Below are 13,900 nucleotides of genomic sequence, written 5' to 3' on the forward strand. Positions count from 1 at the left end.
CGGGATGACATCAAGAGTCCCTACACAGAGACAGACACAGAGGCAGACACAGAGACAGACACAGAGACAGACACAGACACAGAGACAGAGACAGAGATATAGAGGGAGACAGAGAGACAGAGATATAGAGGGAGACAGAGATAGATAGAGATAGAGAGATACAGAGAGAAAGACAGAGACAGACAGAAAGACAGAGACAGAGACAAAGATATAGAGGGAGACAGAGATAGATAGAGAGAGAGAGATACAGAGAGAAAGACAGAGACAGACAGAGAGACAGAGAGAGAGATAGAGATCCACTCGTGATAATAAGCATGCAATCAGAAAGGACCATAGCAAAATGAAGCGTAATGTGCTGGTAAAGTCAAGGTTTACACTTGTGACTGATTGCCTGATTTGAGGTGAACACCGCGAGTGAGTGGAAGTAACGCACAGGTTAGTGAGTGACAGAATGAAGAAATTTCAAAGAAGTGGAAGAAGGAAACAGACAGAAATGGGGGCACACCTTTCAAGGTGGACGTGAACACCATCAGAAGAATAAATAATTAGAAATATTGTTACGGTACGCGGTTAAGGATGTTGTTTGCCGAGCGAAGGCTCCGCGACCGAACAGTTGTTCCCCGACTCACCCGATTCACCCAGACGTTGGCCGTATCGCGCCACAGCTATTCAATCAGGGAAAAGACAAAGACGACGGATGTGAAGAAAAGGAATAAGAAGACGAGAAAAGGGTTGAAAATACTACTAAATTTATTTACTACTTACAGGCTCAAAATAACCAAGGAGAAGGAAAGATAAGAAAATAATATACAGAAGCTTTTAGAGACACAGGGAAAATACTAGCTTATACAGACTTAATTACCTACCCAGGACAGAACAAACAAAGACGACTCACACGGGGAATGATGATAGGAATTGGCTGGAAGGAGAGGAAAGTCCAATTTGTTCGGCAGCACGAATCGGCGCGTTCGGCAGCCGCCGTCCCTTCGCGGCCCTGCTCCAAACTGCCGTCCAGGCCCCAAACGGCTGTCGAGTCTTGTTGCTGCTGTAGACGCTGCTGCTGGCGAGCAAGGTGACGAATAGCAGGCTTTGTGCTTCCCTGGATGATCTTCTGCTTTTGGACCTCACGACTCAGCCCTGCTCTGACGACCCAGCTCTTTCCTGTCCACCTCACCACGCAGCTCAGCTCAGCCTTTCAGCTCATCTCTTGGACTCATCTGCTTGTCTCCTTGGGGAGCGTCCCGCGGCGGGTTATATAGGCCCCACCCTTCACCCTTTGCGAACCTCCCCCAAGCATTCTCTCTCCGCCCTCTCAAGCCAAACCCCTCGTTCTGGGTTGGATGAGCGGGGCCGACTTACTCCTCCCCTCTATGACGAGGTGGAGACCCGCCTTTCTTCCCCAACCCTGCCTCGTGGTCAATGGCGGCTTTGGAGGGGATGTAATTGCCAAATTGAGGCTTGGCCATTACGAAAGGGGAAATGGAGGTTTTTGGGAATGGGAATGAAGGGAATCTATCTCTTTTACTCGGTGCAATGGGGTGTCATGTTAATGGACGACAAGGCCTTACCCTAAAACACATAATAAGGATATAAACTGCTGAACAAGGGTTTTATCGGGTCCTGCAATGTGGTGTTTCATGGAATAACTACCGGGACGCCCTTTTTACTTTTACACAACACTGGAGGCAGGAGGCACAGAATAAACAATAATAATAATAAAGCACACAATAAAAAAAATACAGTCCTCATATCCGCAACACTGCACCCTCCTCCTCTTAGGCACGTCCCGGGCCTACAACTTTTATTTAGTGTGACACGTAGGTGTAGTTCCCTCTACTTTTAACCTGACCCTGAGTGCGACAGTTTTAAAACATAAATAAATATGTCCCGCTGCTCCATTGCACCCTGCCTAACAGACTCACGCCCACAGTTAACCGAATTGCGGAATGGTCTTCAAACTACACACTGACGGTGGGGAGCATTATTTACAATTGACGCTACTTTTATTTACAAAACTAACCCAGGACCTGTGATCGTTCTTTCTGGGGGGGGGGGAGACAGTCTGCTCTGCATCAATGCACCATGAAAGCACCCAAAACGCACCAAAGCACCCTCAAGCACCAATCGGTGCAGTCACCATAGTTCATCAGTGTTCATGAATAAAAATAACCAAACAACCCCTAACCCTGCAGGTGGTCTCTTGCTCTTCGGCTCCCTCTGCTGGCTATTACTATGTTCTTCCAGATGTTGTCATTTTCCTTTGCTGGCGGCCTATTTGCAATAAAATGCACCCAACGTGTCCATTTTTATTTATTTTATTTATGGCCCACAGGGCCGACTCGTGTGGTTCACCTGTGGGGCATCGGTGCCCTGTGATCGAGGTCCGCCAGCAAGATTTTGGGCCCTCATGGCCGGTTCCAGCAGAGGGGCCATGCCCCAACCCATGGGGTCCATAAGTGGTGCTCGGCCACAGACATGTGGTCCATAATGTGGTGCATCAATGCAGACAGCTGGTTCTGGGAGTTCCGGGCACACAATGGCGGACTCACGCACGCTCCCCTCGGCGCCCAATGGCGCACAGGTCATGTGGGAGACAAAAGGGGGAAGACAGATGAGCGAGGGGTAAGGTCACAAGGGTACACATCAATAAGGCAATGCAAGGTGAAATGCGTACGGAGGGCGAAGTAAGAAAGCTCGTCCCTACCGTACGTCACCCCCCTGTCACCTACCCTACCCTTGCCCTTACCCCATATGTACAAAAATCTACACATTTACAAATCCGTCGCTACTGTCACGTCTTCCCCATATTTCCCCTATACCAAATTCGTCTTCACAATCCCTCTACTTCAAAATTTGCCATCACCCAATTCATCATCAATCCTCATAAGGAGGAAGAGATGGAACATCAAGCACAATGTCACACCCACGTCATGATGCGTCTCACATTCCAAACATTTGCATCAATAAAAATAATAAAAACCACCTGGCATTGTGTGGAGTACCTGTCCCCTCAGGTGAGTGGATGCAGATGGTGCAAGGAGATTTTCATCCTAACTACTTTCTAAATGACATTAACACACATTACACTACCCGGGGTCTTTCCCTGCCAATCCATTGGCCAACTTACACTATGGGTTCTAAAAACCAATTCCCATTGACCAAACTGTGGTGCTTCTCAATTTGGAGTCTCACTCCCCCGATTCATCTCCCGGTGCCCTTGCACAATTTCGCGGCTGGGTCGTGTAGCTCTCCCAGCAGGTCTACCCACCTGCACACCTCCACCACTGCAGTTGCCACCCGAGCTTACCTAGCTCCTCACCCTAACCTATCTAATTGGGGAAGGCCCCTCCTGGCTCTGTCACCCCTCGGTGCCCTCTGGCACTGGGCTACCCGGGTCCGTCCTCCGGATCCTCGGGCCCCATCCACAACAACTACTACCAGCTCCCAAAGCCCACCTGCGGCCTCACCTGGCCGACATCCTCACAGTGGTGGAGTGCCCAAACCAACTACACACACTAACAGGCTACACGCCCAGCCATTTCCACAACACTAATGCACCCATCCAAATACCATTCTCTCACCCGCACCACAGATGCCAATATCCAACCACAATTTACCTGTACCCTCTACCTAACACTTACACTACCCGCCCCGGGTATTCGTGATGGGGGTCCACTCTTCCCCCATTCACACCTCCGCACCATCCACTCCACTCCATAGTTTCCACCATACTCACTCCACGACCATCCATTCCAATACTCCATACCATTTATTCCATACACCTGTTCTCCCTTCACCTGTTGTTGCACACCTGTGCACTCACACCTGGTGCCACCTGCGCCCTCCTCCTCTTCCTGGACCAGTTGGTCAACACAAAACACATCACTATCACTATCACTCTTACTCATACACTGCTCCATCCACCTGTTCAGTTGCACACCTGTGCAATCACACCTGTTCCTCACACACTTTTCACAATACACTTCTATACACCTCCAACACTCACACGGCACATCTCATCTAACTACTCCCCTCTGAAACTTGCGCTTCCCAGTCGTCCCTTTAAACTATTGCGCTCCCTTGTCACTATCATCCACTCTAAACTACCTGCGTCCCCACTACAGGTGTCATTGTCACTACCTAACCTTAACGTCACCTAAGGTCATCCTCTGGATCCCTACACACGATATATCCTAACCCTCCCGGGCTAGTTTTCACTGCCATCAACCCCATAAATCTAGTGCTCCTTTGCCCCCCCCCCCCCCCCCCCCGCTGTGAGAGATGGTGGATTGGCCATCCCATCACATGGGGCATCTCTTACTATTAATTTTGCTCGTCCAAATCCCACAAATCAAAAATTTGCCAATCACTGTACCATTACCAATCATCACTCTGCCAATCCTTCGCCAATCATCAAATTTTGCCTTTTTCTAATTTTGGGTCCAAAACACTAACCTCATCACCCGTCTACTTACTAGATCCTCTCAGTGCGCCAATTCACTTCTACAGCCCGGCTTCGTAAAGCCGAGCAATGAATGCGGGTTGTTTGGTGCCAGCGGCTGGATGCGCCCCGCATTCGGTGCAGGGAAGGACGCTTACCCGGGCCGAGATCCCACGCACCACCTCGGCACGGAGCCATCCCATGGCCCGACCTCGACCTGCCGGAACGTCTCAACAAAAAGGGGTCGCCATGACGACCCTTCCTATTGGGCTGCCCGCTCCACCTAGTGGAGCACGGACGCGGCCGTTCCAAGCGAGGCACAGCGTGGATCACGTACGGCGGTCCTTTCGAACCCACCGTGGTTCGGATCCCCGCTGGTCCTCGTGGCACGCGAAGCTGCCCGACGCGCACCGAGGGCCCGATTCGGCTATAAGTCGCTCTAACCGCTAACCCGGTTACCGTCGATGCCTCACCTGCATGCTTACACGCCGCAGCCCGTTCCTTGCTCATACATCCAGCTGTTCCCATGCTCCTCGTCATTGCACCTTCTCTTACACACCCAGGTGCACTCATTCCGCTCACAGACTTGGTCACACACCTGACCACCGAACACCTTGGCACACATTCGTCGTTCGCACACCTCACCAACACACCTCTTCGCGCCCCCTCCTCGGTCACCTCCTCTGTGACAACCACAGGTGTGCTCTCACTCGCACACCCAACCACGTGCCTCACTACCAACTCAAGTGTGCATTCCCACACACGCTCTACCATTCCAGGTGTGCATCCCTCCATTCCAGGTGTACATCCTCGCTCACCTGTCACAACCAACTCACGCTCCGTGTCACTCTCACTACTTTCACCACCACTCTTGACAGCGCACTCACCCTTACTCTCGACAGCGCACTCTTTCCTCATGCACCCGTCCGTTACACACCTTTCTCGCGCACACTCTCCCGTTACATCCTCTGTAACACTCACCACAGGCGTGCATTGTCCCTTACTTTTGACAGCGCACTCTTTCCCCATGCACCCGTCCGTTACACACCTTTCTCGTGCACACTCTCCCTTTACACCCTCCGTAACACTCACCACAGGCGTGCATGCTTCCGTTACATCCTCTGTAACACTCCTCACTACGCGCTTCCATGTGCTCCCTCGCACACGCGCTACGACCGACTCACTCTCGACAGCACCCTCACTCCTCGGCGCGCACTTTTTCCTCACACACCCCAGAGTCGGACATTCTCGCACACCTCCTCTTTCGCACACCGTACCTGTCGCACACTTCACCAACGGCCTCTCACAAACACCCGGGTCCAAAGCAACCCCCAAGCCGACTGAAGCTCCCCTCACATCATGTACATTTCCTCGTATATCGCCACTCACCTTGGCACCTCGTCTCTGCACCTCCTTCGCCACCTGAAAACTCTTTATTTGGTTAGTGAGCACACCATTATGAGTTGAGCACCGACCTTGTACATATTCCATCACTTCCTCCTGTATTTCTCTTTTAGTTTCTGTCCGTCTCTTTTTAATTTCACTCACCTCTTCTTCCACTTCCTCTAATTTTTGCTTCACCTCTTTTATTTCATGGTGCGTCTCCTCAAGTTCGTCCTCTAAGGCTATCTTGACCGTCTCTATGTGCGTCCTCACCTGCCGGTCCTTCGTCTCCATTATCTCTGTCACCTCGTCCAACCTCGTTGTCAGTCCCTCACGTACCATCTGACATTGCCTCTGTGTCGCTATTAAGTCATTTTTAATGTCGTTTTGTGTCGCTTTTAACCCTCCTAGTACCGCAGTGTTCCTTTGAACCTGCTCCACTAACTCCGTCTGTCCCACCGTCAGCTGTTCCACCTCCTCCGTCAGGTCCTCTATGCCCCCCTGTAACCTAGCCGTATTATTCCTCATTTCTTTCTCCATACGCTTTTCACCTCGCTTTACCTCCTCGCGTACCCCCGAGACCTCCTCACTTACACCTCGTCGTATCTCCTCTTTCATCTCCTCCCTCTCTTTTGTAGATGCTGCCCTCATCTGTCCCAATTCATCCCTCTGAGCATCCAATTTGGTTTCTACCCCGATTTTTTGCTCCTCTATCTGCTCTCCCATTTGTTTAATTTCTCGGGCGGATTGCTCCCCTATTGCCCGCAATTTGTCTTCCATCCTATTTTCTAGCCCCTCTAACCCATTTTTCACCCCCTTTATCTGATTCTCCTGGGCAGCCATTCTATTTTCCACCCCTATTAACCCATGTTTCACCCCTTCTATCTGATTCTCCTGGGCAGCCATTCTATTTTCCACCCCCGTTAACCCATTCTTTACCTCTTTTATCCCGTTGTCTAACCCCTCAAATTTAGCTTCTAGCCGTTCCCCCATTTCTCCCATTTTGCCCCCCATTTCTCCCATTTGGCCCCCCATTTCTCCCATTTTTCCCCCCAATTCATCCCTCAGGTCTTCACTTGTCTGGACCATGAGCGCCTTTATTTGTATCATAAAGAGGTCCCAATTCACCGGTGCTGCTACGGTCATGGGCGCCGCCAGATTTGGTGCCGCTGTAACCGCGTGCGCAAAGGCGCCATTTTGCGCGCCCGTAACCTCATGCGCGATAGCGCCATTTTGCGCGTCTGAAACCTCTGCAACCACATTGCCATTTTTCTCCTCCTCCCTTTCCTCCACATACATTTCCCCGAGGTCCTGGGTCGATTCTACCCCGATTTTCTCTCCCACCGGCATCCCGTCGCCTTGACCAGCCATGGCGCGATTTCAAAATTCGGGTTTTTCTTTAAAAACAAAACAATTTCCAGCAGCTTGTAATTTTGAGCGCGTTAAGCGCGCTTCGGGTCCGATCCCACACTTCTGACACCAATTTGTTACGGTCCACGGATTAGATGTTATTTTTACCGAGCGGAGGTAACCGCGGCCGAACAGTTGTTCCCCGACTCACCCGATTCACCCAGATGTTGGCCGTATCGCGCCACAGCTATTCAATCAGGGAAAAGACAAAGACGACGGATGTGAAGAAAAGGAATAAGAAGACGAGAAAAGGGTTGAAAATACTACTAAATTTATTTACTATTTACAGGCTCAAAATAACCAAGGAGAAGGAAAGATAAGAAAATAATATACAGAAGCTTTTAGAGACACAGGGAAAATACTAGCTTATACAGACTTAATTACCTACCCAGGACAGAACAAACAAAGACGACTCACATGGGGAATGATGATAGGAATTGGCTGGAAGGAGAGGAAAGTCCAATTTGTTCGGCAGCACGAATCGGCGCGTTCGGCAGCCGCCGTCCCTTCGCGGCCCTGCTCCAAACTGCCGTCCAGGCCCCAAACGGCTGTCGAGTCTTGTTGCTGCTGTAGACGCTGCTGCTGGCGAGCAAGGTGACGAATAGCAGGCTTTGTGCTTCCCTGGATGATCTTCTGCTTTTGGACCTCACGACTCAGCCCTGCTCTGACAACCCAGCTCTTTCCTGTCCACCTCACCACGCAGCTCAGCTCAGCCTTTCAGCTCATCTCTTGGACTCATCTGCTTGTCTCCTTGGGGAGCGTCCCGCGGCGGGTTATATAGGCCCCGCCCTTCACCCTTTGTGAACCTCCCCCAAGCATTCTCTCTACGCCCTCTCAAGCCAAACCCCTCGTTCTGGGTTGGATGAGCGGGGCCGACTTACTCCTCCCCTCTATGACGAGGTGGAGACCAGCCTTTCTTCCCCAACCCTGCCTCGTGGTCAATGGTGGCTTTGGAGGGGATGTAATTGCCAAATTGAGACTTGGCCATTACGAAAGGGGAAATGGAGGTTTTTGGGAATGGGAATGAAGGGAATCTATCTCTTTTACTCGGTGCAATGGGGTGTCATGTTAATGGACGACAAGGCCTTACCCTAAAACACATAATAAGGATATAAACTGCTGAACAAGGGTTTTATTGGGTCCTGCAATGTGGTGTTTCATGGAATAACTACCGGGACGCCCTTTTTACTTTTACACAACACTGGAGGCAGGAGGCGCAGAATAAACAATAATAATAATAAAGCACACAATAAAAAAAATACAGTCCTCATATCCGCAACAATATAAATATTGTGAATGAAAAAATAGAAGCTTGAGAAGACTGATTAAGTGCTTTCCTTCAAGGCAGGTCCTTGGCCGCTTGACAAAGGTGATAGGACAAAATCGAGGGAGAATGTGTCCAAGTCCACCGCTATTTTGTATATAGAGTACAAGACCACAAAGGACGTGGTCTGCGATGGGAAAGTGATAGGCTCATGGACTCGGTCTCATCGTGTGATATTCTGATGATGTTGAAGGCCTTGGTTTCCACAACATCAAGCTGAGATCAGTGTCAGATGTAAATCTTTTGTTAAAACACTGTATAAGGAAATGTAGATCTTTATCAGGAGGTAAAATGTAAACTGACGTAAATACACCGAGAATTAATTAAATTAATCTCGAACCAATTTGGTTCCTTGTGAACACAACCTCAAATAAAAGACCATACTGTAAATAGACCATCACGTGACGAGTCAGCAGCTTTATTTGCCTCTGTTTAAACAGCTTTCTTCATCATTATGTTACCCCGTCACTTGCTATGTTACCCCGTCACTTGCTATGTTACCCCATCACTTGCTATGTTACCCCATCACTTGCTATGTTACCCCGCCACTTGCTATGTTGCCCCGCCACTTGCTATGTTGCCCCGTCACTTGCTATGTTACCCCGTCGCTTGCTATGTTACCCCGTCGCTTGCTATGTTACCCCGCCACTTGCTATGTTGCCCCGTCACTTGCTATGTTGCCCCGTCACTTGCTATGTTGCCCCGTCACTTGCTATGTTGCCCCGTCACTTGCTATGTTGCCCCGTCACTTGCTATGTTGCCCCGTCACTTCCTATGTTGCCCCGTCACTTGCTATGTTGCCCCGTCACTTGCTATGTTGCCCCGTCACTTGCTATGTTGCCCCGTCACTTGCTATGTTGCCCCGTCACTTGCTATGTTGCCCCGTCACTTGCTATGTTGCCCCGTCACTTGCTATGGTGCCCCGTCACTTGCTATGTTGCCCCGTCACTTGTTATGTTGCCCCGTCACTTGTTATGTTGCCCCGTCACTTGTTATGTTGCCCCGTAACTTGCTATGTTGCCCCGTCACTTGCTATGTTGCCCCGTCACTTGCTATGATGCCCCGTCCCTTGCTATGTTACCCCGTCACTTGCTATGTTACCCCGTCACTTGCTGTCTTACTGTCAGTTGCAGTCTTACCGTCACTTGCTATGTTACCCCATCACTTGCTATGTTACCCCATCACTTGCTATGTTACCCCATCACTTGCTGTCTTACCGTCACTTGCTATGTTACCCCGTCACTTGCTATGTTGCCCCGTCACTTGCTATGTTACCCCATCACTTGCTGTCTTACCGTCACTTGCTATGTTGCCCCGTCACTTGCTATGTTGCCCCGTCACTTGCTATGTTGCCCCATCACTTGCTATGTTGCCCCGTCACTTGCTATGTTGCTCCGTCACTTGCTATGTTGCCCCGTCACTTGCTATCTTACCCCATCACTTGCTATCTTACCCCGTCACTTGCTATCTTACCCCATCACTTGCTATGTTGCCCCGTCACTTGCTATCTTACCCCGTCACTTGCTATCTTACCCCGTCACTTACTATCTTACCCCGTCACTTGCTATCTTACCCCGTCACTTGCTATCTTACCCCGTCACTTGCTATCTTACCCCGTCACTTGCTATCTTACCCCGTCACTTGCTATCTTACCCCGTCACTTGCTATCTTACCCCATCACTTGCTATCTTACCCCGTCACTTACTATCTTACCCCGTCACTTGCTATGTTGCCCCGTCACTTGCTATCTTACCCCATCACTTGCTATCTTACCCCGTCACTTGCTATCTTACCCCGTCACTTGCTATCTTACCCCGTCACTTGCTATCTTACCCCGTCACTTGCTATCTTACCCCGTCACTTGCTATCTTACCCCGTCACTTGCTATCTTACCCCATCACTTGCTATCTTACCCCATCACTTGCTATTTTACCCCGTCACTTGCTATCTTACCCCATCACTTACTATCTTACCCCGTCACTTGCTATCTTACCCCATCACTTGCTATCTTACCCCATCACTTGCTATCTTACCCCATCACTTGCTATCTTACCCCATCACTTGCTATCTTACCCCATCACTTGCTATCTTACCCCATCACTTGCTATCTTACCCCATCACTTGCTATCTTACCCCGTCACTTGCTATCTTACCCCGTCACTTGCTATCTTACCCCGTCACTTGCTATCTTACCCCGTCACTTGCTATCTTACCCCGTCACTTGCTATCTTACCCCGTCACTTGCTATCTTACCCCGTCACTTGCTATCTTACCCCGTCACTTGCTATCTTACCCCATCACTTGCTATCTTACCCCGTCACTTGCTATCTTACCCCGTCACTTGCTATCTTACCCCGTCACTTGCTATCTTACCCCGTCACTTGCTATCTTACCCCGTCACTTGCTATCTTACCCCGTCACTTGCTATCTTACCCCATCACTTGCTATCTTACCCCATCACTTGCTATCTTACCCCGTCACTTGCTATCTTACCCCGTCACTTGCTATCTTACCCCGTCACTTGCTATCTTACCCCGTCACTTGCTATCTTACCCCATCACTTGCTATCTTACCCCATCACTTGCTATCTTACCCCATCACTTGCTATCTTACCCCGTCACTTGCTATCTTACCCCGTCACAATGTTTCCCCAAACCTCACAGGAAAATGCTCCAATCGATGGGACAGCCCGAGGTACTCATGGCTCTCGACGTGAAGGTTGTAAGTGGAGCGGGCCTGGCCCACGAGGGCTGTTTACTGCTGACCGAAGAAGTACTGTTTGTGACGAGCGTGTGTGAGGACGCTCAACAACAGGCCTTCCTGGTGACGGCAACTGAGTGCCAGCAGCGAGAGGGGCAGCCCGGCCTGCTTCAGGTGTTGCTGCGCACGCCGGCCGAACCAGAGGAACCAAAGGTAGAGACTTTTTACCGTCACTAGAGACGTGTTATGTTATGATGTTTAATTGTTTCATGTAATGCCCTATGCTGCCACACGAGACACACACACACACACACACACAGTCATACACACACACACACACACACACACACACACAGTCATAGACACACACACACATACACACACACACGCCATTTTTCAGACACGATACCATGTTGGCCACTGGCTGGTCACTGGTTCCTGATTTTCAATTTTAGAAAAGCTACATGTTATACGATTTTATAGTCGACAGTGACCGGATGAAATGTTTCATTGGGAGCCCGTGTTCCTCGCCGCCAGCCGGCTGACAACATGCGGGAGAAGCTGAGCGAGCAGCAGTACGAGCGCCTGGTGGAATATGTACGGAAAAGCACCCACTACATCTCCACCACCAATTGTGCCACCCCGAACATACTGCCGGTGGCTGTGGCTCACCCTCCCGTTTCGCCCATCAAAATGTACGAGTTTTTTGCCGACCCCCTTTATCTCCACGTCTTCCTGAGCCGCTTTCACCAAGCGAAGTCGGCGTCTCTTCACAAAGGTTTCTCATAAGTTTTGGACAAGTGCGCAGTTTCTTTGAAATACCAGGGACCTTCAAACAGGACATTTTGCAATCGGGAATGGACTTCATGGGGCAAAGTTTTTCTTCTTTTCATCCCCAACCTCCCCCTTACACAAAGGCTTCTCTTCACTTGAGACTGGTTCTCATCTCCAAAAGTAATTGTACAAATGTTGAAATCTCTATCGACTAATTATCTTCAGGGAAAATATTTATAAATGAGGAAAATATAACGTTTGTGTGACTTGTGAGAAAATAAATTTATAAAAATGTGGTTTTGTGTCCTTTCTGCATTGTCTCGACTCGAGCACGACAAAGGTGAAATAAATTTTATTTAATTCTGTGGTTTTCACTTTTCACCCTTTTGTAAATGTGTGATCACCTCCACACAGGTGCTTTTGAATTCAGAGTTCAGCATCACAAAAGGTGTGTGAAGACCATACCTAGTCAGTTGGTTGTGTTACGGATTCGTCACTTCCGTCGTTGTGGTTTTCATCCACTGTAAGCATTTTTGGTTCCATGTACTATTATTGTTATTGTTTAAGTGAAATGGAGATAACTGTTTTCAAAAGGTAAAAAATTAGTGTTTTAAAAGAAACCGGAAACCGGATCGGGCGAAACCGGAAGAAGAAGAAGAGCAAGAAAAAGTGGAGCAAGTGAGGTCGGGAAGAAAAGCCGAGCTGCTTTGAGGTCTCGAGGAGACGCTGGCGAACGGGGGTCATGAGCGAACTTTGGGTTTCCTGGGAAAAGGATTCCTGCGACAGAGTTGTGATCGCTGTGACAGATAAACCTGCGTTACAGGTTTTGCGGTTGATTACAAAGAGAATCGGTTTGTTTTTTTTGTTTTTTGTTTTTTTTTGTATACTGAATCGAGGCTCGTGAAAGAGCTAACATTTATTTCACAAACAAATCAACCAAACAAACAAAATATACAAAAAGAGGGAGCGGAAGACAAGATGGGGAGAGAAGGGGAAGCACACAACCACAACATTTGAGAGCAGGGAGAAGTGTGGGAGGGAGAGGGCTTGGGGGGAGGAGGCGTGGGAAGGGGGGGGGGGGGGGACCTCGGCCCGGCGGGTTGTTGGAGTGCAGGTACGCCTCCAGTACAGGCCCGTCGGCCATTTTGCCTCGCTCCCGCCATTTCGCATCACTCCAGCCTTTTCACCTCGCTCCAGCCATTTCACCGCACCCAGCCGTTAGCCTGGTTTGCGTGTGTAACATGGATTTCGATTGGGAATTTGTGGTTCTCCGTTTGGGAGCCGTTCAACGTTCATACCCGAAGGTGTGATTTCCCAGTCGCCTTTTGAGGGCACCTTTGCACCTCTTTGGCAGCGTGACTGTCAGTCGAACTGGATTCTCATCTCAATACGACATTTTTCTTGCGATCACCGGAGCGTGGATCAACTTTGGCTTGCTGCCGGGACAGAGACTTTGGGAATGTTCTTTTCGCTCACTTGGAACACAGTGAGTTATTGAATAAGAAACTGATGGTACCATCATAGGAATGATATAATATTTGTTGTACAATTGATTAATATTGTTCTTGTGCTGTTATTCTTGTGTGACCTTAATACAATACTTGTTTTTTAGTAACAATTGGTGTGGTTTCACCATTGGTCATTGACACACAGAATAACACATCTTTCTGCCGTGACTCCTTTCGGGGCTCGGAGGTACACCGTGACCGGGGTTTGGGGAGGAGCACGTAACAGTTGGACGATCTTCTCATGGTGAACCTTTGTTATGTGACGCTGATCATGGAAATAAAAGGACACTCACGGGGATCAAGGGGGCTGTAGTGAGCCCCCTTGCAGCGTGAATGGGATGCGATTTTCCAACCGCCCAC

The 13,900-nt window shown here is 49.5% G+C and overlaps 1 protein-coding gene across 1 annotated transcript in view; it reads left to right on the plus strand.

Moving 5' to 3' along the window:
• Nucleotides 1-12,328, plus strand: part of VPS13B (vacuolar protein sorting 13 homolog B) — a gene marked incomplete in the record, with an annotated part of 603,006 nt that extends 590,678 nt beyond the window's left edge. Inside the window, 2 exon segments of the mRNA XM_078786778.1 lie at nucleotides 11,222-11,471; nucleotides 11,796-12,328. Of these exon segments, the coding sequence (XP_078642904.1) occupies nucleotides 11,222-11,471; nucleotides 11,796-12,047 (502 nt within the window).
• Between the last annotated feature and the right edge of the window lie 1,572 nt (nucleotides 12,329-13,900).

Source organism: Myxine glutinosa, chromosome 11 (assembly GCF_964187855.1).
Source record: "Myxine glutinosa chromosome 11, kmMyxGlut1.1, whole genome shotgun sequence".
Taxonomy (NCBI): Eukaryota; Metazoa; Chordata; class Myxini; order Myxiniformes; family Myxinidae; genus Myxine; species Myxine glutinosa.